The 26,603-nt window shown below is 45.4% G+C and overlaps 3 protein-coding genes and 1 long non-coding RNA gene across 4 annotated transcripts in view; 2 read left to right on the top strand and 2 right to left on the bottom strand.

Annotated features, from left to right (window-relative positions):
- LOC136962698 (uncharacterized) overlaps positions 1-14,589 on the bottom strand; it is an 80,222-nt gene extending 65,633 nt beyond the window's left edge. Inside the window, exons 1-2 of the long non-coding RNA XR_010878921.1 lie at positions 14,545-14,589; positions 14,117-14,280 (exon numbers count right to left, since the gene is read on the bottom strand). This is a non-coding gene — a long non-coding RNA (uncharacterized lncRNA). The remainder of the gene's footprint in view (positions 1-14,116; positions 14,281-14,544) is intronic.
- Positions 531-11,915, top strand: LOC136962692 (major histocompatibility complex class I-related gene protein-like). Its single transcript, XM_067256571.1, has 8 exons — positions 531-685; positions 3,369-3,635; positions 8,638-8,916; positions 9,419-9,706; positions 10,138-10,257; positions 10,390-10,407; positions 10,636-10,710; positions 10,919-11,915. The coding sequence occupies exons 1-7, from the start codon at positions 637-639 to the stop codon at positions 10,683-10,685; spliced, it is 1,071 nt and encodes a 356-aa protein (XP_067112672.1). The 5' UTR covers positions 531-636; the 3' UTR covers positions 10,686-10,710; positions 10,919-11,915.
- Positions 14,590-19,301: 4,712 nt separating the features above from the next.
- On the top strand, positions 19,302-24,152 carry tap2a (transporter associated with antigen processing, subunit type a). Its single transcript, XM_067256226.1, has 11 exons — positions 19,302-19,698; positions 19,796-19,910; positions 20,152-20,282; positions 20,776-20,981; positions 21,232-21,429; positions 21,749-21,877; positions 22,405-22,593; positions 22,745-22,918; positions 23,147-23,306; positions 23,618-23,754; positions 23,922-24,152. Exons 1-11 carry the CDS (start codon positions 19,302-19,304, stop codon positions 24,150-24,152), a joined length of 2,067 nt encoding a protein of 688 aa, XP_067112327.1.
- Positions 24,153-24,413: 261 nt separating this feature from the next.
- Positions 24,414-26,421, bottom strand: psmb9a (proteasome 20S subunit beta 9a). Its single transcript, XM_067256575.1, has 6 exons — positions 26,385-26,421; positions 26,097-26,164; positions 25,734-25,865; positions 25,299-25,428; positions 24,869-25,010; positions 24,414-24,620 (listed from the first exon to the last, which is right to left on the bottom strand). Exons 1-6 carry the CDS (start codon positions 26,388-26,390, stop codon positions 24,484-24,486), a joined length of 615 nt encoding a protein of 204 aa, XP_067112676.1. The 5' UTR covers positions 26,391-26,421; the 3' UTR covers positions 24,414-24,483.
- Positions 26,422-26,603: the final 182 nt, after the last annotated feature.

The raw sequence follows: 26,603 nt of genomic DNA on the forward strand, positions 1-26,603 counted from the left end.
CTATAGCCAAAACATTGACGATCATTACAGGATGGGTTCACCAAACCACCACAGGTTACGTAGTCTCATACTTTTCATTACAGAATGAAGCTGTTTGGGATGCTGTTGTTTTCAGATACTTGATCTTCCTTCAACACTCAGGCTGCACAACAACCAAAGGTCATGATAACACCTGACCTTAAGACTGGCATAAACCTCTGAAGAAACTATAATTATTTTTTTTAACTATGAGCAATGAGTTTGCATATTTTCTTCTGATGATTATATGAATCCGATATACAATTATATTTTAATTAAATCCTTAAGCTCATGGACAAAATCCTCTGACTTTCAAACTGTAGCATAAACAGGCCATATAAGAGGCTTGAACGTAATTTCAACGGAGTTCTTACTTTTGGTTTCCAAAACAAACCTTTTCTACTTTGTCTGCCTTGGATTTTAATGACGCGCAACAGCAATCTTAATTTTCATTGGCTCAAATCGCCAGAATATGAGTATTTACCGGTAAGAGCGCTACGTTCTCTCATCATTGTCGCCTTACTTCTTGACAGGGAAAGTCAGTCTCTGTCAGTTCTGATTCAGCAAGAAGCGTCGAGTGAAGTTCTTGTTTAGCTACATTCTGCGGCTAACATAAAAATGAAAGTCCTCTTTCTTCTCTTCCTGGTGATAAATGGAGCGCACGCGGGTCAGTAAATTATACATAATTTAAATTACAAAACGTATATTTAAATAGCATGAATGTTCTTTGATAATGTGTTTGTAAAGTGAAACAGTAAAAGGTTAATCGAATATGCGATTATTTCGTTTGCCTCTTCTGTTTGCTCTAATCAGTAAATAGACCTATACAATCAGAATCAGTATCCCTTTATAACAGCATATTATAATAAAATGTGATGTAGTAAGTAGAGTGTAGTTGTAAGTATGGCCTTGATCTGTCAAACTATCTCATAGGCTAAGCAAAATATGTTGTCACAGAGACTTCATTTCAGTGAGCTATGCTAAGCCTACATCTGCTTGGTATGAGCTACAATGTGAGCTGGACAGTGTTGACAAAAACTGGACTTGAGTATCTGAGGTTAGACATTGGTTGTCCTCTATGTTCAGCTAACCAACCGTGTGTGGCTCCATTCTGCTCTATGATTAATCACTTTGTAACGTGGCTGTGTCAGATCTGCCTGGTAACTAGTTACACCTGGGTGGGGAGAAACGCACCTACATATACACACCTTTTATTTTTAGATTTAAGTATTAGGCAAGATTTACATCTTAAACATTCAAATACCAATCAGATACAACGTCTGAGTAGAACAAAGTTTTGTGCTTTTTTCTTTTCAATTCAGTGCACTTTATTTGTTCTTGAAAGGCAGTTTGCAGTGGCATGAAGTACAGTTAAGCAAGTAATAACACAATACAGGATAACACTTTAAAAGTACGTAAATGCACACAGTAATGTACAGTGGTAATGTGTTTAAAAACAATGTAAATAGCCAGTAAGCAGCAGTGCTGTTTGCAGTAAGTGAAAAACATGTCTAGTGAAACTACAGATAGTCTACTGTACTATCAAAGGACAATGGACAGGACTTGACAATACACTTTACAGGTATTGATTCAGGATTCCGGATTTACGCTTTTACAGTGAAATTGTAAAAATAAATTGGTTGGAGAGTTTGAGTCACAAATATTGTTTGCGTCTGCAAATAAGGGGCTTTACTGATGAACATTACCTGGCCTGCTGTGTGGCAAAGCCTGGACACTACAGGTCACAACACAATGAGTGGCTCAATAGGCTGATTCATCCTGGTTACTTATTCAATTTAGTTTAATCTTGAACAGACACATATTGATATCGTTATTACATATGTTAAACACTTATGTCCAGAAAACATAATTTCCATTCAATAGACTGCACTGCGGAATCAGTAAAGTTAAGGTCAAATTAATTTACGTATACCTACAGTAGCCTTGAAAACCAAAAGACCAAATGTAGCTCAAATAAATGTTTCACAGTTCAAATCAAATTTATTTGTATAGCCCTTTTTACACGCAAGCATGTCACAGAGGGCTTCACATATGCCCATAGAACTGCCCCTCAACCAACCTAAACCCTCAAGGAAGACAAGGAAAAACTCCCCAAAAAACTCTCAACAGGAGAAAAAAAATGGAATAAACCTTGGGAGGAGCAATTCAGAGAGGGATCCCCTCCTCCAGAGACGGTTGGTGAGAGAGAGGAGCAGAACACAGGATAAGCAAAGTCATACAGTGTCGGTGGGTTTTTAAAACACCAATATCCATTGTTCAACTTTATAGATGTAGGACAGGACCGGGAGACTCGCGACCAGGTCCAGTGTTGGCTGACCGACAGTTGTGATTTGTATTGTCATAAAATGGCCAATGTCTGACCTTATCAGTTATTCTTAGCTTATGATATAGCTTATAATAATTACTTTTTATTAATTACTAATAATTAATTCTTGATCCCCAATTTATAAATGCAACGTCCGCTAGGGGCACTATTTCTTCATAAAACTGTCAGAGGATCAACCAAGACCAACCAACAGTATTGTACCAGTTACTGGTAATGAAATGCTTGATTCCCAGACTTTCTCAATAGTGTAGACATCTTTCTAATAACATTTACTTAACCCTTGTGTTATCTTCGGGTCGTTCTGACCCATCAGTCATTGTGACCCACCGTCGTATTGCGACAACTTTACCGCATACAAAAACAAAGTGAAGCATTTTCTTTTAACCGTTGGGCTGTCTCAGACCCCCCACATTGCGAAGGTTAAAAGAAAATTATTTAGATTTGTTTTTGTATTGGGTAAAATTGGGTAAACACAACGATGGTTCGTTATGAACCTTTGGGTCATGTGACCCGAAGGCAGCACGAGGGTTAAAAAACATACTGGTTAAAACTGCTCACAGAAGAAGTATACTTTACTTGCCTGGACATAAGGTTGTGTTAGGAAGGAAATTAAATGTACTGGACTGCACAATGATCCCGTTGGATACTATGAACTCAAATCTGTACAAATAGTGCAAGGATTTATACAGCAACAGCTAGACTTGGAGCCACTTTATGTACACTAGTATGTAGCACAGCTGGGACATGTTTTGCATTACTAGACATGACCAGGGTTTCACGCTTTCTGGTAAGATGTTATAGATTTAAACGTTTAACTGGATGATTATTGTTTATATTTCGTATTGATCTTGTAAATGCTGCAGGAATAATGCACCCCCCCCCCCCCCCCCACACACACACACACACACACACACACACACACACCACCACCTCTTTAGTAGTAGTCTATACTGCTCTACTGTACTGACTAACATGTCTGTATATCTTCACATTCTGTCTCCAGGGACACACTCCCTCAAGTATTTCCACACTGGATCCTCTCAAGTCCCAAACTTCCCAGAGTTTGTGGCTGTAGGAATGGTGGATGACTTTCAAATAGACTACTACGACAGCAACATCCAGAAAGACGTGCCCAAACAGGACTGGATGGACAAGGCAGCTGAAGGAGATCCACAGTACTGGGAGACAGAAACTGGCAAACGTATGGGTTTCCAGCAGCAATTCAAGGCCAACATTGAGATTGCAAAGCAGCGCTTCAACCAAACTGGAGGTAATGTCAAACACATCCTCAGACATTTCCATACAGATACATGAGACCTCATAATCTGAAGCTGCTTTCTGCAGCATCCAAACCAAGGATGTCAGAGACGTGCTTAACTCTCTCACCTCCCTCCTCCACCTTGTAGTCCTCAGAGTCTGTATAGATCAGACACATGGAGAACAACACTGTGTGTATATGTGTGTGTGTATATGTGTGTGTGTGTGCGTGTATATGGTTGTGCTCCCCAGCAGGGGCCAATTGTATCACACTCTGTGTAAATTCATCTGTAAAAGTGCATACGGAGAAAACTGGAAAACTCTGTACGCAAACATTTCTCAGATTTATGACCACTGCGTACGCCACCGATATCACACGTTTGTCTTCATAGACTTCACTTAACTTGTGATTGTGGCACGTGAACAAGCTCCTTGTCCACACCCAGTCAACTCCCATATTCGACCTGACATGGTTGTTGAAACGCCCATATTTTGTCAGGTTTCTCAATAAACTTCTCAATTAGCCTATTGTGAACAATGAATGATTCTTAGTGAGAAATGGTTAAGGCAACAAAAAAAACGGTGAAAAAGATCAAACGTACTCAATGTGAAATGGAGATCTTAATTAGCGAAATAGGAGGAGCATCTTGTTTGGTGGCCTTAGAGTAGCAGTTACTTGAACGCTGATGGAGTAAAAAAAAAAAAAGAATTAATCAACCCATTGTGCCCTTATCGAAACGTGTGCAGTCAATGGCACTGATCACATTTGGGAAACCGGTTTTCGCTGCAAATTGCACTTTAATGTTGGCCTGTTCAACCGCAGTATAAAGTCATCTAATGTACTTTGGGGACAGGTGGATCATGTCATCTCACACCTCAGGCGTCACATGACTGAGGGTGGATTGGCTTCTCCCCAACCTGTCTGCAGCTCCTGCTGAAATGGCCCAAATTCACACGTTTTCTTTCTGGCTAAACAGGCTGAAGTGAGATAATTGGCATCATTTGTAGATTATCTCCACAATTGACTCCCACTGTAGATCAAGTCAAACTGTCATTTGTTATGCATGCACTTCCTGTTTGCCTCTCGGTCGCTCTGTGTCGCCGCATCACATCTCTAAACCTGGCGTACGCACAGGTTCTAACGTGTGCAGAAGGTACGCAGATTCTCACGTGCTTTTTCATGAATCTGAAACTCTGTGTAGAAACACCCGTACACGTTTCTGCGCCTATTTTCATGCGTACGCACCTTGGTACATTCGGCCCCTGAGCTGTAGACTCCCTGCCTGTCTCTGAGGGAACAGCAGAGGGCAGCAGAGCAGCAGCACGTCTGACTCTGAGATCACACACACACACACTCATACACACACACACACTCATACACACATCACAACATTACAACATCACATACAGAGACTCAATATCACACAACGTTTTATTCCCTACAGACACACTCACATCCAAGTCACTTGAACTTGAACATGCACACACACACACATCCACACTCATATACACACAAACACACACAGTCTGACAGTAAAGGAGTCTGGGATATGATGCTGTCAGAACCATCATGATCTACTGAGACTCAACATCACACAGTGGAGCTCACTATGAACACACTCATACACACACTCAGGACACACTACACACACTCAGGACACACTACACACTCACACACACATCAGGACCAGAGTACACATACACACAGGACTACAGTCAGACACACAGATGCACATGTATGGACGTATCACTCTGTAGCACACACACACTGTCCAGAGGTGTTGTATGTGAAGCTCCAGTACTGTATCAGTCTTGTATCAGATGTAGTAACAGACTGTAGTCATAGAGAACACAGAACACACCCTGGGCTCCAACATTCCACTGTTCATCTGCACCATCAGTAAAGTTAGAACACATCCAGGTCTGAATTCAGATGTCTGCTTCTCACACAGAGCCAGACTGTCATCCCACAGCTACAGTAGTTAGACTCTATAGAGTTGTCTAGGTGGGGGTCTGATATCGGTACAGTCTATAGGGTTGAGGCTGGGGCAGGGGGAGTAGGGGCAGGGAGGCAGGAGTGAGGCTGGGGCAACAGGAGTAGGGGCAGGGAGGAAGGAGTGAGGCTTGGACAAGGGCAGGAAGGCAGGACTGAGGCTGGGGCAGGGGGGATAGGGGCAGGGAGACAGGACTGAGGCTGGGGCAGGGGGAGTAGGGGCAGGGAGACAGGACTGAGGCTGGGGCAGGGGGAGTAGGGGCAGGGAGACAGGACTGAGGCTGGGGCAGGGGGAGTAGGGGCAGGGAGGCAGGACTGAGTTAGGGTCAGGGGGAGTAGGGGCAAGGAGTCAGGAGTGAGGCTAGGGTTAGGGAGGCAGGACTGAGGCTGGGGCAGGGAGGCAGGACTGAGGCAACGGGATTAGGGACAGGGAGGCAGGAGTGAGGCAGGGGCAGGAAGGCAGGACTGGGACAGGGGGTGTAGGGGCAGGGAGGCAGGACTGAGGCCGGGGCAGGGGTAGTAGAGGCAGGACTGAGGCTGGGGCAACGGGAGTATGGGCAGGGAGGCAGGAGTGAGGCTGGGGCAGGAAGGCAGGACTGAGGCTGGGGAAGGGAGGCAGGACTGAGGCTGAGGTAGGAGGAGTCAGGGCATGGAGGTAAGATTGAGGCTGGGGCAGCGAGACAGGATGGAGGATGTGGCAGGGGCAGTAGAGGCAGGGGGAGCAGAACTGAGGGTGGGGCAGGGGCGGGGAGGCAGGACTGAGGCTGGGGGAGGGAGGCAGGACTGAGGCTGGGGCAGGGAGGCAGGACTGAGGCTGGGCCAGGCGGAGTAAGGCCATGGAGGCAGGACTGAAGCTGGGGCAGGGTCAGAAGGGGCAGGGGGAGCAGGTGTGGACTGGGGTCCCAGCAGGCAGCAGAGTGGGGGTCCAGGTAGGGGAGCAGGGCTGAGACGGGACTGGAGACGGGGACCAGAGTCAGAGCAGAGGGAACTGGAGCAGAGAGAGAAGCAGCATCAGGCCAGGGACAAGCAGGCACAGCAGGAGGACTAGATCAACACAGGAGCCAACGTCCTGAAGCACAGCCTGACTGAGCAGAGGCTAGGAGCTGCAGCCTGGGAGAGGCTAGGAGCTGCAGCCTGGGAGAGGCTAGGAGCTGCAGCCTGGGAGAGGCTAGGAGCTGCAGTCTGGGAGAGGCTAGGAGCTGCAGCCTGGGAGAGGCTAGGAGCTGCAGCCTGGGAGAGGCTAGGAGCTGCAGCCTGGGAGAGGCTAGGAGCTGCAGCCTGGGAGAGGCTAGGAGCTGCAGTCTGGGAGAGGCAGGGCTGAGGGTTTCTAGAGGTCTGGATGGAGAACACAGAGCAGCTGGTGGGCTGTGCTCTGCCTCAGCACACTGTCTCCTCTCTCTCTGTCACACACACACACAGGGAGGGGGAGAGAGAGAGAGCTGGGGGAGGGGCAGCAGGTTAGGGAGACCCAGGAGGAGAGGAAGAGGGCGTGGCAGGAGTTGATGTAACAGTGTATGACTCACCCAGAGCCCAGGCCCACTAGCTGGGGGTAACACTGTGGTCCGTCAGACTGACTTCAACAGGAAGGAGTGTCTCTTTGGTGTCTTCCTCCAGTCGCTGTGGTCCATAGTTCAGGGTTTCAGGACACTTCTTCTAAACGTGTGACGTCGACGATGACATCAGCTGTCACTGGTATCAAACTCCTGCAGGGTCTGTGTAAGAGGCGTTGTGGTGCGCCCCTGCATGTCAGCTGATGTGCAGGAACAGCTGTTCCTCAGCCAGCTGGCGTCAGCTCTGCAGGACCATGAGAGCCGCCCTGCAGTCGTCTGGTGACAGCGACAGAGGAACATGTCACCGTCCTCACCTGAGATGTGACTGAGGTGATGGAAGTAAGAAACCATCCCAGCAGAGGGAGGGAGAGAGCAGAGAGACGCTCCTCTGTGTTAGAGTCTACAGGGAGAGACCCATACTGAACCCCTGGTATCTCCCTGGAGGTCTGGTCACACACACCCCTACCTCCCACACACCGTCTCTCTCTCTCACACACACACACACACACACACACGTTACAGCAACACCACTGCACTGAACACAGTGGCTACCTCCAACCCAGTGCTGTAGATGTCACCACGGCAACATCAACCAGTGTAGATACACCCTCTCTCTCTCTCCATGTCTCCGTGGTAACGCTGCCAGTCTGTCAGTCTGTCAGTCAGTCTGAGTGGTGAAGGAGTGACATCAGTAGAAGAGAGGGACGACACACACACACACACACACTGTGCAGGCTGTAGGTCGTGTTGACTCCCTGTAGCGGTGACAGAGAGTGTGTGTGCTGGGGTGTCAGCTTCAGGACTGGCTGCTTGAACCTCTGCTGGATGATGATGACATCATGATGTGTGACCTCATCCTGAGCGAGCACCTCTGTGGTCCTGTGTGGTAGAGTGTCCTCCCTGACATGAGGTGGGACCAGCTGAGGTAGAGCACACACTCGAAAACAGGACTCCATGTCTCTCTGGATACTTTCACACTGGGTCTGCCCCCCCCATGATAGACCAGTGTGTCCGGGGGGGTTACTGTCCATCAAGCTGCCTCTCTCTACAGGAACAGGAGATAGGGTCCTGTCCTATGGAACATTCTGGTCTCTCAACAAGACTGTCTTACTCAGTGTGGATCTTAGTGTGTATCTGCATGTGTACATCAGCTGGGTGTGTATCTGTATGTACAGAACCACAGGTGTAGAACAGATATATGTAGTATGTAATGTAGCTGCATGTATTGTGATGTAATGTCTTTGGCGTGCGTGTGTGTGTTCTCCTACTATGGAATACTGTGGGTGGTACAGACCCGTCCTCTGTTTTAACCTGCTACTGCTACAGTATTAGCTTTTATTGTACAACATGTATTGATAGTTAAACTGTACAGTATGTTGTGTGTTTGTGCCATGTCTTCTCACACTCAGCAGACAGGACGATACTGATGGTGGTGCTCTCTCTCTCTCTCTCTCTCTCTCTCTCTCTCTCAGGTGTACACACATTACAGAGGATGTCTGGTTGTGAGTGGGATGAGGAGACTGGAGCTACAGATGGGTATCATCAGTATGGTTATGATGGTGAGGACTTTATATCTCTGGATCTGAAGAACCTGAGATACATCGCTCCAGTGCAGCAGGCCCTCATCACCAAACTGAAGTGGGACCAGGACAGAGCTTGGCTTGAGCACAATAAGAACTACTACACCCAGATCTGTATTGACTGGCTGAAGAAGTATGTGGACTATGGGAAGAGCACTCTGAAGAGGACAGGTAGAGTCACATGACCCCACAATGACACATAACTATTAGGGGTGTAACAATATATCATGGCACAATATATAGCAATGCAAAAATATTACAATATGTATCTATTTTATCCTTTTGGTTGAGCTACCAGCACGCGCCCTGGGTCACGTGTCCATTCACTGCATTCACAGGAATCGCTTGAACTGAGTTAACTAAGTTGTATGTACAACAAAGAATGTTATTGAAATGTTTAATTTAATATGTTGTTCAAAATATTGTGATCCATATTGTATTGTGAACCCAGTATCGTGATACGTATCGAATTGTGAACTGAGTGAATCGTTACACCCCTAATAACTATGTACACACATACTATTGATATGATGAAGACAGCAGTAAACCATAATGCTTTCTGGAATGTGTACTTCAGTGAATATGATTTTGATTGTAAAATTGTGAGAAAGACAGTGATGGTTTAAAAAAAAAAGTATTTTCTCCCTATCTCCTGATCCCTCTCTTCCTCCAGTCCCCCCCTCCGTGTCTCTGTTCCAGAAGAGCCCCTCCTCTCCAGTCACCTGCCACGCTACAGGCTTCTACCCCAGAAGTAACATGGTGTTCTGGAGGAGAGATGGAGAACAGGTGTACGAGGATGTGGAGCAAGGAGAGGTTCTACCTAACGAGGACGGAACCTTCCAGAACAGTGTTCACCTGACAGTGAAGCCTGAGGACCTGGACAGCGGGAGGTATGAGTGTGTGGTTCAGCTCTCGGGGGTTCAGGAGGACTTTGTCACCAGACTGGAGAACACCAAGCGAGGTGAGACCAGCAGGGCCGAGAAGACAAATACAAATATGCATGTGTTCATGTACTTCTTCACATGAGGATATAATTATGGAGGGAAGATTTATTTAGTGTTGTATCTCTATGTTCTGTTAAATCTAATATACACTACTGGTCCTTATTCATATACATTACTGGTCCTTATTCATACTTATAAACACTTTCTTACATACAGTACATCTTTTTCCCTGAACCTTGTTGGTAGCATGCCATGTTTAAGAAGGGTTCCACCTGGAGGGTTCTGCTACTGGTGACAACACACAGAGTTCTAGAATGTTCTTAATATTAAGGCTCTCTCTTTCTCAGAGTGACCATCTGATCTCTTCCTAATGACTCCATAGAATGTGACATCACCAGCATGTGAGGCTCCAAGCTGCAGTCTGAATGTTCTGTGTTGGTTGTTACAGCTGCAGAAGGTTCTGGTTCCTCTGGTCTCATCATTGGAGCTGTGGTTGCTGTTCTTCTGCTGGTCGCCATCGTCTGTGTGCTGGTCGTTATCTGGAAGAAGAAGAAGGATGCCAAGAAAGGTGAGAGGAGAGGAAGAACTTAAACCTCATCACTGTGTGTGTAAGGATGTCTCTAGTGCTCATAATGGGGATGATCAGTGATCATAATTCTTCTAGTGATATTAATAATGCTGTGTCATCTCTGTGTTTCAGGCTTTGCTCCAGCTAACAGTGAGTATTAAACTGAAGTATCCAGACAGTATACTATGTTCACATTATATCTATTTTCACACAGATACCTATATGTGCATCACATAGACAATCCTTCTTAAACTTGAAAAAGAACGTTTCTGGTAGTTCAACATTGTGTGTGTGTATCCATGATGTGTGACTACTTTCATGTCAGTTGTGTGTTCCTGGTCAGCTCAGTTGAACTGCTCTGGTTGTTTCTCCATGCAGCTTTTGATGATGGATCTAACTCCTCCAATAACACGGCACCACAAGCATGAGGCCTTTCTGTTTAACCAATCACAGGTGAGTATCTCAGGGAGTTTGTGTTTATCACAGGAGTGTAGTTATTAGTTCAACTGATTTTATTCATAATTCATTCTTTCTAAAAACACGATCACTATCACAGACTTGATCAATTCAGTAGAGTAGTACAGTGAGGTATAGTTTCAACATGCTGTCAGTGTTAACCCTGGTGTTGTGTGTGTTTGTGTGTTTGTGTGTGTCTTTACAGAAATGATGCAGAGGAGAGAGGGCACAGACAACTAACTCACTTGAGTGATATGCAGAAAGACACCAAGACAAATTGACCTACAACAGAACCTTCTCTCATAATGACTCAAAAATAATGATTACTGATCTTTCTATGTCTGAAATATTTCTCTGATCAGCTAAAAGATAAACATTATCAATCAGATCTTAATGAGTAATTTGTTTGATAGTAGTTTGTAAACACCAACTTCTCTTCCGAATGTTTTCAATCTGGTTCCAGTCTTCTTTATGTTCTGCTTCAGGGTTGTATAGCCGTTTAACTCAGAATGGTGTATAAATTATCTTCACTCTTCAACAGCTTTATATTGATTATGTTGGCTTAACATTTAATATTGTCAAGATTTTATAATGAATGTTCTAATAAGTGGTTGGTTTCATTCCTTTACTTGTTTTGATGTAGAATATATAAAACTTTTATTGAGAAAGAAGGTGTGCACTTCCATGCATGAATCACTTTCACATGTAACAAACAGACATCATTACAGAGATACAATGCAAACATTCATTCATCAGAAACAAATCCATCCAACTATTGCTAACTCAGTCCAACCTGTTTTAACAATGTTGGTTCATTCCACACAAACAATGGCCATGACTATATAACTATAAAGCCTATATGGCTATGAATTGTTTATTATTTAATTTGATTCTTAGTTTTAAGATTACAAGTGAGTAAGAATTGCAATACCGGTCAGATGGATGTTTGTTTATATTGCAGTGTAAAGAATTCTATTTTAGTTAAGTATCTCTTGTACTTTCTTATTGTTTCATTCAAATGTTTTGGGATTGTTTTTTACTAGCTTGATAAAAGTGGTGGTGGGACTATTGGATGGGTTGCAGTGCATATGGGTAACTTAAAAACATTTCTTTTAGTTAAGGTTTTTAAGTTTGTAATTAAACATACATTTGAGATAAAATTCACTTGTACTGTAAATCTAAAATAAATGTACAAAAATGGAGGGGAATTTGTCTTGTGTCTTTTCATTTATACTGCACATTTATGTATATAAAAAAAATCTCTAAACTTGCCAGAAGAAATTACAGGTTGTCCATGTTTGTTATTCCAAGTGTTCTCACCGACCTATAAACAATATTCAGTTTTTCACACAGCAGCATGGACCAGATGTTCATGCAGCTGTGTGTTACATGTGATCTTATAGTGTTCCTGTCTTGCCTGCATCTGGGCTTGAACTCTCGCTGGCGCGGGTGGTCAGTGAGTTTAGCCAATTCACATTGGCTACACTACATAGTTCTATTTGAAGATAAACTTCACGTGGTTTAGACAGCCAAATGATTTCATAAATTGACATTTTATTCAATTAGCAGATGCTTTTTAGACAAATGGTACATAGTACAGCTGAAGAGCAAGTGTCAGAAGTGCATAATTCTAACCCTATTTCTGTCAGGGTGTGAGGTGGGGTAGGACCCAAACGCAGGAGAGATGCAAGGCATTGTAGAAACAAAGGGTTTTATTATCCAAAAACGGGAAACAGATAGGGTACTCACACGGACATGGGTAGTAATGACAAGACAAAGACCGGACACAAAACAGAAACCTAAATACACAGAACCAAACGACACACGGGTGGACACAAAAACGCTAACGAGAACGAGACACAGGTGAAGACAATGACAGGGAAACACTAGGACAGGGCAAAACCAAAAACAGGGGGGCACGGCTGTGGCCGTGACAGTACCCCCCTCTCAAGGGACGTCACCCGACGTCCCACAAGGCAGGGGGTCGGAGCAGGTCCGGGGGGCGGCCCGGAGGCAGGGCAGAGGGTAGGGGCAGGTCCGGGTGACGGCCTGGGGGCCGGAGCTCAGGCACGGGGGTGCGGACGAGGAGGCGCCTGGGAGCGCGGACGAGGAGGCGCCTGGGAGCGCGGGCATGGGGGCGCCTGGGAGCACGGGCACAGGGGCGCGGACACGGGGGCGCCTGGGAGCGCGGGCACAGGGGCACGGACACGGGGGCGCCTGGGAGCGCGGGCACGGGGGCGCCTGGGAGCGCGGGCACGGGGGCACGGGGGCGCGGGCACGGGGGCGCGGGCACAGGGGCGCGGACACGGGGGCGCCTGGGAGCGCGGGCACGGGGGCGCCTGGGAGCGCGGGCACCGGGGCGCGGGCGCCTGGGAGCGCGGGCACCGGGGCGCGGGCACCGGGGCGCGGGCACGGGGGCGCACTCCACTATGGGGCGCCGTTTGAAAAGGTTGCACGTCCGTTAATCCTGCTCATTTTTCGCACATTTAGTACAAATAAATGCAGCACAATTTTCAACTGTCACTTTTTTAAACATTTAGAGGGAAATTCATCTAAATACATGTCATAACTTATCCAGAGCAGTATGCAAAATAATAAAATAATATTTTATAGAACTGTTAAATCTAAATGTTAAATGTTAAATCTAAATGTTAAATGTTAAATCTAAATGTTAAATCTAAATCTAAATGTTAAATCTAAATGTTAAATGTTAAATCTAAATGTTAAATCTAAATCTAAATGTTAAATCTAAATGTTAAATATTTAACTAAATATTAGCTAAATATTTAACTAAATATTAGCTAAATATTTAGTTAAATATTTAGCTAAATATTTAGAAACGAGCCAATAGCTGAGCTCCTGGCAAGAGCGGTGCACACAGCCCCACCCATACCTGGATCAGTGGGTGCAACAAACTATTGCGTGTACAATAGTAAAGTACAGTTCAGCAGAATAAGTATCATAAGTGCAACATCAAACAAATGGTAACTAGGGTCCTGGTGTAAGTCTACTAAAAGTGTCTAATGTCTTTAATATAGTTTTTACACTATTCTAGTGAGATGTATGAACACCTAACCAGTACATACAGAGTGGGTTATATTTCATATAACAAACTGGAAGCTTGGTGCAAGTGAAGGTTGGCATGGACACAGATCCAGCCTATCAGGAGGTTGGTTTTGTATCTGGGTGGAGCCAGGAGAGGTGGTGTGATAACACAATGTCATTTTCACTTCCTCTTTCAACTGTTTATAAACACTGTTCTCAATATGACTGTGAGCACTCATTGGTTGAATACATTTTATTCTGAGTTACATTAAATATAATTTAGATCAATGTAAATAAAGGAATGGAAAACAGTAGTTTAATTAATTTTATTTGAAGCATGTTGACATCAGACAGGAACTGACAGATTATTTGTATTTTAATATGTAAGTGTATGTTTGTGTGAATGTTTGTGTGTGTTTGCGCTGATCTGGGATCAGAACATGCCCTTCCTGTAGCGATGGATCAGCTCTGACACGTCCTCCTTACACACTTTTATCCAGCCGTCCTCCTGCATGTGGTACACTGAACACACACACACAAACACACGCATGTACACACACGCACAAATGCACAGACACATAAAGACATAAACATCTCAAAAACACCTCACCGTGCTAGTACCTCCATATACCAACGCTTCTACAGCAAACGACACACACTAGGTTTAGAAAATCAAATTCGCAGTAACACACACAAACAACACAATAAGCACACATTCACTGTTTACTGTTTATAAACCCCAAAAAGGAGGCAAAGAAATCTGGTCGATCATGCAGAGACACTCACGGTTGACCACTCCTCCAGAGTAGGCGTCCCGGTGGGTGGCGTGGCATCATGTTGGACAGCAGCTTGGAGGCAGCAGACACTGAGATCCTCTGCTTGTTCCTCAGCTTGTACAGCCTGACACAAACACGCACACAAACGATTTACTAACCCACCACAAGTCTGGTGGCATCAACACACACTCTGTGGGAGGTCACACGTGCAACTACCAGCACTTAGAGTGTAAGTCACTTTACTTACATTTACATTTACATTTATTCATTTAGCAGACGCTATTATCCAAAGCGACTTCCAAGAGAGAGCTTTACAAAGTGCATAGGTCACTGATCATAACAACAAGATAGCCACAAAAACATTGCGAGTAGCCAAAACATGAAGCACACATTGTGAACAACCAAAATAAGTGCCAAAGGGAAGAACCATAAGAGCATGTAGTTAAACAAGTTACAATTAAACAACATGAACCGCTATAAGTGCAAGTGTACCTGTGGAAAAAACAAGCAACAATAATAAAAACAATATATCACAGCGAGTACAAACATTTTAAATCAGTTACCACTAACCACAAGAGCAACAAATCTCTAAGCAAGAGTCATTGTGATCCTTGAGGAAACTAACATCGGGTCAAGCGAACCATTCCTAAGTACCGTTGTACTCCCGGAACAAGTGCGTCTTGAGCCTTTTCTTGAAGGTGGAGAGACAGTCAGTGTCTCTGATGGAGGTGGGGAGTTGATTCCACCACTGGGGGGCCAGACAGGAGAAGAGCTTGTGTTGGGACCGGGCGGTCTTGAGCGGTGGGACCACCAGGCGGTTGTCTGAAGAAGACCGTAGGTGACGGGTGGGGGTGTAAGGCTGCAGGAGAGACTTGATGTAGATGGGTGCAGTCCCGTTCACTGCTCGGAAGGTCAAGTACCAGGGTCTTGAATCTGATACGGGCCATGATAGGTAGCCAGTGGAGAGAGGTGAGGAGCGGGGTAACATGGGAGCGTCTGGGTAGATTGTAGACCAGGCGGGCCGCTGCGTTCTGAATCCTCTGAAGAGGGCGGGTTGCACATGCTGGGAGACCAGCGAGCAGCGAGTTGCAATAGTCCAACTTGGAGTGGACAAGTGCTTGGACTAGCAGCTGGGTGGAGTGCTCAGACAGGTATCTCCTGATCTTCCGGATGTTGTAGAGGGTGAATCTACACGACCGGGAGACTGCAGCAATGTGGGCCGTGAGGGAGAGCTCGTCGTCCATGGTAACCCCAAGGTTCCTGGCAGAGGATGAAGGGGTCACCGTCGCAGATCCCAGGGTGATTGAGAGATCGTGGGAGATGGAGGGTTTAGCCGGGATGATGAGAAGTTCTGTTTTGGCGAGGTTCAGCTGGAGGTGGAGCTCGGTCATCCAGGCGGAGATGTCTGTGAGGCAGGCCTCAATCCTAGCTGAGATCCCCGGATCGGTCGGGGGGAACGACAGGTACAGCTGCGTGTCGTCAGCGTAGCAGTGGTAGGAGAAGCCATGGGAGAAGAGAATCAGAATCAGAATCAGAATGGGTTTTTATTCGCCATGAAAGTTTGCACAGACAAGGAATTTACTTCGGTAGGAGAGCCTACCTAGGCAGCCAATTTCGGCGCCACTAGAAAGTTACAGCATAACATGAGGAGAGAGGAGGAGAGAAAAAGGCAACACCCAGACAATGCTCCTAGAGGAGTACAGTGTGGGAACAGACAAAAACCTCAGCACATAAGCACAACAACATTTACAAAAACACGATACTTGCAACGAGTGGGGGGGGGGGGGGGGGGGGGGTAGACAAGCAGCATCTGGACCTGCAGCCATGTAGGCGCTGGACACAGAACCGCCAGCCACCCTGGGGAAACAAGCCGGCGAAGGCGTTGGATGGGGGTGGGGGGGTGGTGATATCTGTAGTAGGTGAAACTTAATGTGTGAGTAAGTCTGGGTTGGCGCCCTCGACCTAGGCCACAATCAGTCCGATTCTCCCTATGCAGATTGTGTTGGCCAGGAGACATCCTTGGTCATGACCCGGGAAGAGACCAAACCACAGATGTCGGTGGGGGGGGGGAAGGGAGGAGCAAGATAGTCTCGCTTCAGCGCTCTCCAGGGGAGTTGTTTTCCAGCAACGACCTTGGCCAGGGCTTGTGCTGGTTACGGGGCCGAAAGAGGATAAGATTGGGGTAGTTGTTTTGACGAGTAGCCGCAACTCAATTTTCGCGTCCACCCTTCAGGAAGGTCTCCAAGTCCTCCATCTTCCTCTGCAGAGCCGCAAACTTATCCCTGTTGTAATCAATGCTGCGTTGTAAGTTCACAGACTGAGCTCCAGCAACTCTGCCCACCGCTTCAATCATATCGGGCAGCCTAACGGGGCTTTTGACGGCTGCAGCCGTTTCCTTGATTTTACGATATACAAAGCCAGCGCCTATTCCAAACAGCAGAAAGCCTGTAATCATGGTTCCGAATATGAAGATGTCTTCAACGTCCTCCACGGAAAGCGCCGCTAGACACACGACACGCCAATTCTCCCACGCGTCCATCGTGTAGCCAGCTGCGAACGTCCCGTCCGGACAGTTGGGTTCCCCCGCACCCGAGCTTCTCTTCGAGAAGATGGTGTCAATAGCATTGAGAGACCAGCTAATTAATTCCATGCTTCTAGTTTCGGAGAGTGATGATGAGAGAGTATCTTGAGACAAGACAAGACACAGACACAGCCAAGCAGGGAAGGTCAGGGAGGGGAGGATAGAAAAATGCGACCGCCTTCGTCAAGAGCAAGATAGCAAGATAGCAATGAGGTGATGATTGGTCCAAGTGAGGTGGTGTACAGAGAGAAGAGGAGGGGTCCAAGGACGGAGCCCTGTGGGACACCAGTAGAGAGCTGGCGAGGGCCTGACAGTTTGCCTCCCCAGGAGACCTGGTAGGATCTTCCCAACAGGTAGGATGAGATCCACTGGAGTGCAGTGCCAGTGATGCCCATCTCAGAAAGTCTGGAGAGCAGGATCTGGTGGTTAACCGTATCAAACGCTGCAGAAAGGTCCAGCAGAATGATGACGGATGACCTGGAAGCCGCTCTGGCAGACTGGAGGGCAGTGGTGACTGACAGGAGGGCAGTCTCTGTGGAGTGGCCAGTCTTGAAGCCCGATTGGTTGGGGTCAAGCAGGTTGTTCTGAGAGAGAAAGTTTGACAGTTGGTTAGATACAGCACGTTCAATTGTTTTTGAAAAGAAGGGTAACAGTGATACCGGTCTGTAGTTCTGGAGGACGGCAGGGTTAAGGGAGGGTTTTTTGAGTAGAGGGGTAACTCTAGCCTGTTTGAAGGCAGAGGGGAAGGTGCCAGAGGTGAGAGAGGAGTTTAGGACATGGAGAAGAAAAGTTATGATGGAGGGGGAGATGGTTTGAAAGAGAGGGGAGGGGATAGGATCAAGGGGACAGGAGGTGGGGCGATGAGAGAGAATGAGGTCAGAGATCTATGCCTCAGACAGGGGAGAAAAAGAGTTTAGACATTTAGTTGGGTCAGTCATGGAGGGTGAGAGGGTAGGAAAGGTGGGTTTAGAGAACCGACTGCTAATGTCTGCGACTTTTTCCTCAAAGAAGGAGGAGAAGTCGTCTGCTGTCAGGGTGGAGGGAGGGGGTGGGGGAGGTGGGTTAAGAAGGGTGAAGGTAGAAAAAAGTTTGTGGGGGTTTGAAGCGGAGTAAATTTTGTTTAGTGTTCATTCTTAGCTTAGGTTATTCTCAGTTGTCAGTGAATTATTCCGTAATTTATTCAGTACTACTATTTTTTTCTTACCTTTGTTATATTGTTGTTAAGTATAGAGGCTCAAATATGTTAGGATTCATAATTATTTATTACACATTCAGATTATTATTAGAGTTTAGACAGGCCGCTAGGGATTGTCAAGAGGAGCAGGACCAAATAATGCCCATGCACTTTGTTACAAAGGGCTAACACACTTTAAACACCTCTAGTTACTAACTCACTTTACACAGAGACAGATTGTTCTCAGATTATACACATAAAAACTGAAAAATATACATACACACAGTCACTGATATTAAACACCAACACACACTCTTATATCTTACACCCACCACACACACACACACCAGCGTCTGTATTCAACACCATGAAACTCTAACTGTCCCAGCCCTCAGAGAACAGCATCAGCAGCTGTTTTACGACGGTATACTTATCTCAAAGCCCAAAAGTTATTTTAAATAAGATTTCGAAAACATGGCAGAATAATGTTATAATGGTAGGCTACACTTTAAAACAAATTAGCGACATCTTGCGGAGAGAGTAATCGTAGGCTCCTACAATAACAAGAACTACGCCAGCCCAGTCGACAACATTGATAGCATGTTGAAGCTCTCTGACAATATAGGAAGATGTAAAAAAATAAATAAATAAAAAACACTGTCAAAATGGACTAGTTTAAAACTTTCAAATAACAAGAAACCATTTTCGAAAGATATAAAGACAAAACAACTGTAACCTCCCACAAGCGAAATCGAAAGTGTTTTAACAGGATGTCTTTTGATTGTCTGAGGAACGCGACGAAAGTGGAAGTCCAGTTCAGCCCACGGTAAAAAATATTTTCAATAAGTTATTTTATTTTTACATACTAATGCAGTTCTTTAGCTTATTTCAATAGATGGCATCGAACGTGTGGAAATATTCATCTCTAATAGCTGCAGACCTATTGATCACTTTTGGTCTCCATGGGGCAACCAAATATTCTGCCTCCGTCTGTCTGACACAATTATGGATAATGGCTGGAATACGATGGCTGTTCCTTGGCATTATCTTTCCAGCGTGCCTCGGCATAAATGGTAATGTCCTACTGAAAAGATGCGCGGCAACTATGTGCCTCCTGTGCCCGGTGTTTGAGACCGGCGCAGTGATCCTGCTGGCGCGGCATCCCGAAAATTGGAGCGGCTGCCTCTCTTCACCAGGGAAAACTGTTGTGGCCACAATCGCTACAGGTACTGCCTGTCTTTTCTGGGAGGTGAGTTTCCCGGATTGTGTGGGAAAAGTTCTGGAGGGCTCTAAGGGAACGGAGAAGAAGCAGAAAGCCCGGGCTCTGTTCATCAGGGTGATCCGTTACTCCAGACCCGACGCGCCGTTTCTCGGCGGAGCCTTTCTCTTCTTGGCGCTTGCAGTTATATGTAAGTCTATAGAGAACACTATATCGCGTAGTATTACTATGATATTATCTTGAGTTTAGGGTATCCCATTTACTTGTCTCATGTATGTGCTGTGCAGGTGAAATGTTTATTCCATTTTATACGGGTAAAGTGATTGACATCCTCGGAACCAATTATCAAGCCGGCGAATTCCAGTACGCTATATTATTCATGGCGCTCTTCTCTCTGGGCAGGTGAGCCTCTTACTTTCTCTTCACAGAGGACCACCACATGAAGCAGTCCCCACAGCCTTACACTATCCTCTGATTTAAAGTTTTAGTTGATTATGTTGATTTTGCTGTTAGTTAGGCTATGCTCTTGGATCACTGTTAATCCTATGTTTGCATATCTGTGTGTGTGTGTGTGTGTGTGTGTGTGTGTGTGTGTGTGTGTGTGTGTGTGTGTGTGTGTGTGTGTGTGTGTAATGGCCCTCAGCTCCCTGTCGTCAGGTTTGCGAGGAGGCTTATTCATGTGCATGCTGTCAAGACTCAACAAGAGAGTGCGCATCATGCTCTTCCAGGCACTGGTCAAACAAGAGGTTGGATTCTTTGAGAATACCAAGACAGGTCAGGCACCTGATGACTTTAGCCTTCTCTATGTTTTAGGTAGAGAATGTCAAGTACATGCTCTACTATTTGTTACCGATTCTTCTAAAAAGCCAACTTCATTATGTCAAACATAAACACATATAAAACACATAATTCACTTGGTTGTTTTACTGGAGAAACTTGGCATTTGGCAACTTGGATAAAAATTGTTACAGTGAAATGAAGATTGCATATTTTTTCATTGCATCTTGTCAAAAACAGATTAAAAACTACTCTATTGAACTGGAATCCAGTTATTTACTAAAGCAGCTTACTTGCTCATTGTATACAGCCTCAACTGTCCTTGTGTACTCATCACATTCCATAATATTACACAATGGTAAAGCCACTACTCTTTCCTTTACATGGGAAATTTGAACCAGTGGGTAGGAGCAGAAGGAGTCAATTGAAGGTTAAATACCTTCACTACCAAACCCTAAAACATTATATTTGTGCTTCTCTCCTCTCATAGGTGACCTGACATCGCGCCTCTCCAATGATACCAAGCTGATGAGCCAGTCAGTGGCCATGAATGTGAACATCCTATTGCGTGGCGTGATTAAGACAGTGGGCGTGCTCTTCTTGATGGTGAACCTTTCCTGGAGGCTCACCCTCGTCACCTTCATAGAGGCCCCGCTAATCGCCATCACCCAGAAGATATACAACACCTATTATGAGGTGAATTGGGGAGACAGGGAATCCTATTAAAACGGCACTAGTAAAAAACAGCTGTTACACCAACATGTAACAGATATGTGATATTTAGGAAAAACTAATCCTCAAAGTCTTGAGTTCTCTGTATTGAAGTGCAGATTGACCATCGGGTTTTGATAATGTGTGGTACTGTTTGTCGCAAAGTTTTTGTCCTAGTTAAAAGAAGGTTAGTAAACTAATAAAACTTCATCTCAACCCTGATTTTCCTTTGCAGCAACTGTCCAAGGAGGTGCAGGACTCCATGGCTCTGGCCAACGAAGTGGCTGGGGAGGGAATTGCTGCTGTGCGGACCGTACGGAGTTTCCGCTCCGAAGGGAGCGAGGGCCGTCGCTATAGCAACCGGCTGATGCAGATCCACAAGCTGAAGATTCGCAGGGACACCGTCAGAGCCGTTTACCTGCTTGTTCGCAGGGTATGACGTCAGCATACCAAGACTAACAGTATTGTAGTATCTACACTCTAAATCTAAAATGCTACTTTACTCCACTAAGGTCGTTGCTGTAATATCATGTCTACTCTTGCAATATAAGAACAGTACAGTATTATCTGTACTTTCAACTTTGCTGCAAAACAATAGTTATTAAAAGTTGTATGCGGTAACCTATGGTTTATGAACAGACGGGAAAAAAAGAAATTCAATTTACCACCAGGACACTGATTTACGATTCATAAGAATTTCCAGAAGATAGATGCTTTAACGTTCTATGTTTTGTTCTATATCCGACGTTCAGCTGATGGCGCTGGGAATGCAGGTGCTGATGCTACACTATGGCCGCCAGCTCATCAGAGTGGACCAAATGACCACAGGAAACCTGGTTTCCTTCATCCTTTACCAGGAACATCTGGGGTCCTACATCATGGTATGTCCCTCTGGATGCCTAGCATCAGGGTGGCCTCGACATCATAAGACACAAGACCTGTTTTCATTCTTAACATTTTTTCTCTATGAATTCAGGCATAACAAAGCTGCTGACATCATGCCATCATGCCTGATGTCAGCAGCTTTGTTTTATGTGCTTTTTTGGACATACTTACCAATATCACTGCTGAAACCATGCACCAAATCAGTGGTTCTCAAACCTTTCTGGCTTAAAATGGCCCATTTGCTGAGTTCTGAATCTACCCCTTACACCTGTATTTATATTGTATAAATACATATTCATACCCATGTTTTCATGATTTACGCTCATATTTGTTCATTTTCCACTTTCTCTCACGTACCCCCTGTTGTACCTCTGTGTACCACTAGGGGTATGCATTCCCCTATGAAGCCGAGGGAGGAGTAGGACTTTGTCAAGCGTCCACCGTAGATCCTTTTGTATGGCAATCCATCCAATATGTGAGCCTTGTGTGACAAACAGTCTCTACTTCTTCCACCCTGCCCCAGTCCGTGGTCCACATGTACTCCAACATGCTTAACTCAGTGGGGGCGGCTGCTAAGGTGTTTGAGTACCTGGACAGAGAACCGCTGGTCAGCACCAAGGGAGTATTAGAACCAGACCACCTAACCGGCCATGTCCAGTTCCAGAACCTCACATTCTCTTACCCCTCCCGCCCAGACGCCCCCACCCTGAAGGTACCAGTTTCTTTTAACATAGTGTAGAACAGTGACACACAATGCTAACTACAGGCTGTTTTAAAGGGGCATCTTTTCACAATCCTAAATCTTTATCAAGGCTCATTTTTAAGCTCTGTGGTGCCATGTTTTAAAACCTGCCCCTCTGTAGGACTTCTGTCTGGAGCTACTTCCTGGTAAGCTGACTGCCCTGGTGGGGCCTTCTGGAGGAGGGAAAAGCACTTGTGTGAGCCTATTAGAACGCTTCTACCAGCCCCAGCAAGGAGCGATCCTATTGGACGGAAGGCCACTAGAGAGCTACGAGCACTGCTACCTCCACAGGAAGGTAAATTACAGTGGTGATACAATGAAGCAGATGGAAAGCACCTGCTGGAATCTATTTGTCCTGAGACAAAGTTAGCGTAGGTAAACCAGTGCTTTCAAGGCTAAACACATTTTTTATGTAGGCCCAGCGGCTTTACAGTACCTGTTGGCAGGTTGTTGGTCATCAAGCTACACACACGTGACCTGGGTTTAATCATTGCTTGTCTAAGATGGTCCCCTGTACTCCCAGGTGGCCATGGTGGGCCAGGAGCCGGTGCTGTTTGCTGGGTCGGTCAGAGACAACATAGCCTACGGCCTGGAGGACTGTCCTCTGGAGAAGGTGCAGGAGGCTGCTCGCAGGGCCAACGCTCACAACTTCATCTGTGAGCTGGAGAAGGGATACGACACGGGTATGGATGAATGGATGAGGTGAAAGGATGGACGGATGAATGGAGAAAGAATGGATGGATGGATGGAGAAAGAATGGATGGATTTTTTTTTATATAAATACATTTTTGCCTGTTGTGGTTTGAATGGCTTGACATACCGTATTCTAAAGCATTCTAACCTTTACTAAACCTTGTTGTGTGTGTTTGTGTTCATGCGTAATACACTAGGCATCGGGGAGAGTACAAAACAACATGATTTTGAAGAAAAGAGTGAAACCTTTGTTTTGGTTTTGTATTGTACTGGTGGTGTGTGTGTGTGTGTTGCTTGGCAGACGTCGGGGAGAGAGGGGGCCTGCTGTCCGGAGGCCAGAAGCAGCGTATCGCCATCGCCAGAGCCCTCATCAGAGACCCCCAGGTCCTCATCCTGGACGAGGTCACCAGCGCCCTGGACACTGAGAGCGAACACATGGTAAAGTAGTCTGTCAAGTTCTCTCCATGACATGGGTTTCTGATCCAAGGTGTATTTGTCCATCAAGCTGTGTGTAACGTTTCAATGACAAGAAATAAGAGTATATTTGGTCCAACCTCTGCTCAAAGGATGTTTATTGTCTCTGATGTCCTGTTTGTGGTTACCAGGTCCAACAGACCCTGGCCAGCTGTCCCTCCCAGACCTTGCTGGTTATAGCTCATAGACTAAAGACCATCGAGGAGGCAGACCAGATTGTTGTAATTGGTGAGGGCAAGGTGCAGGAACAGGGGACCCACCAGGAACTGATGGACAGGAAGGGAACTTACTATCAATTGAGAAAGATGACCTTTATAAAGGTCAAAGGTGAACCAAGTGGAAAGGTGTTCCAGGAGGAATAGTAGGAACCCTACTGAGAAAGACTGATTTTGAGAAAGATTTTGTTACATTAAGTATGGTTTGTCATGTATGGTTCTGTTCTTCACTTTTAAGTTTTGTACTTGTCTTGCGTACCCAAAGCACAAATTCATCTGGTTAATAACACTTCACTATTCTATGTGACATTTGGGTAGAATGTGTAGTAGCTCATGATTGTTGATGGTAAATTTCTACAATAAATTGAGAAAGTTAAAGACACATTTCAGTTTATTTATGCTTGGTAAATATTCCATTTACAATACATTATTCCATCTTGGAATCTTCTTTTCCACTATTGCAAATGCTGTCTTTCACTCATGTGGCGCAAGGATCATAGAATGTTGGAAGCTGATTTCCCATGATGCATTTCTCTTCTACGCCCTTGTTATCGATGGTAACTAGGTAGGCCACACCCCCACTGGAACCATCTCTGTTCATTGCCAGAGCGAGAGCTGGAGAATGAGAACAGTACACAGTATTCATATGTTTGATAAGTGCTGAATGCTTAATAAATACTGTCATGTCAAACACGACTTAGAAATACTTTAAGCTATTTGGTCTCAGTTGAGGTTGATTTACCTATACTATGAGGACTGACCAATTGGTCTCATTGCAACAGTTAATCTAAGCAAGTCCACCAATTGAATTTAAATTCAATAAGTACCAAATATTGCCCGGAATCCTGGCAGTGTTGACTTACTGTTTATCACCAACTGCTGGCTCTCCTCTCTGGTCATGCCAGGTCTAAATTCTGCATCCACAAACCCATAGACATAAGCACTTCCTGACCCTCCCACAGCAAATGGCTGTCTGGATAGCAGTCCATTTAGGGTCACGTACACCTGCAAAAGATGGGATCAAAACGAAGATGTAACTAGACCAGTCGACGAGATCTACATGCCACGTACTGCATACTGCTCCTGACCATCGCTGAAATAGACACTCTAGAACTGTCCCCTGGTACTGCTGTAGGAAAGTAACTGTTGATTTTGCTAACAAAATCCCACCTCACCTTAAACTTGTACTGACTGGGAAATACCATCCTGTGTGCTGTCTGCTCCTTCCCATCCCTTCTTTACCTGGTCTCTCTTTCTCTCTTACAGACAGACACACACACACACATGGGTTACCTGACCCCCTGCCCTCTTATCCCACCCTCCAACGATGAGATGGGCTGAGAGTTCCTCCTTGTACTTGTAAGTGACGTTCTTCACCAGGGTGGCAGCCGAGCGCACCAGAGGGTCCTCCTCTATCTCCACACTGACACAGATGACACACATTCAGGTGGCGTCCTTAAACACACATCAATAGATACTGTATCTACGCACACACACACACACACATGATGATACTGACACGCAGTATATCGCAACTCTTGAGGGGCTAGAGACATGCAAAATGTATGTTAAATACTGTTAAAGAGTGTGTGTATGTGTTTGTGTGTCTGAATGTGTGTGTTGGGGACACCCACATTTAAAACCCAGTGCCCATAACAATGTAGAAAATACAGGGCTAGAGGGAATTTCCAAATAGTGTTTCCCAGAGGATTATACTGCCAGTTCTACCTGTGTACGTCCAGCTGGTAGTTGACGATCTCAGCGATGGTCTGGGCGTCAGCAGCGGAGCCCGACAGAGCACAGTAGATCTTATCATGGAGGGGAGAGAGCTTGTTCATCACACGGTTTACAATGGACTCTCTGGGTGATGGAGAGGGGAAGAGGAGAGAAAGGGGAGAGAATAGGGAAAGGGGAGAAGGTAGGCCTAAAGATTTGTTCCATTGACCTTTGTGACCATGGAAGAACACGCACAGCTTCCTAAGGCTACACAGTACACACGCTGTGATGTTTTTTGTAACACCTGCACTACTTTTGTATTGTCTGTATACTTATAGCATCCCGTTGATTCATTAACATTCAAATGACACTTACCCAGCTGACACCCGTGAGTCCGATCCGAGCACAACTCCACCATCAAACTCAACGGCTATGATGGTCGTCTAGAAGTTAAAACACATAATATTTGCCTCTACTAGTTTTGCCAGTACTAGTTTGACGATGTGTTTTGAGGAATCAATCCACTTATGCCACGATGGAGGTGGCTGTTGAACTACAGAAACACGCATATATACCATGCACGTCGTTGAGTTTACGTTCATTAGTGGAAATATTTTAGTTAATCCTGCTTTGTGTAATTCTAAATTAATATAGGTGACTTACTCCCATCTTCAAGCCTCTTGAACCGACATCACTCGAACTGTCCATTTCCATTTTGCAACTATTTGTTTACAACTGTTTTTAGCTAACAAATGCGGCGTCTACAACTCCTATTTTACAAAATAAGCTTAATTGTCGTGTTGCGATAACTGAAATAATACAGTTTGTTTGTTTCACTTTCATGCTCTCCTCCGCAACCATGCGCGCTCAATGGGTAGGCAA

This window comes from Osmerus mordax, chromosome 18 (genome assembly GCF_038355195.1).
Source record: "Osmerus mordax isolate fOsmMor3 chromosome 18, fOsmMor3.pri, whole genome shotgun sequence".
Lineage (NCBI taxonomy): Eukaryota > Metazoa > Chordata > Actinopteri > Osmeriformes > Osmeridae > Osmerus > Osmerus mordax.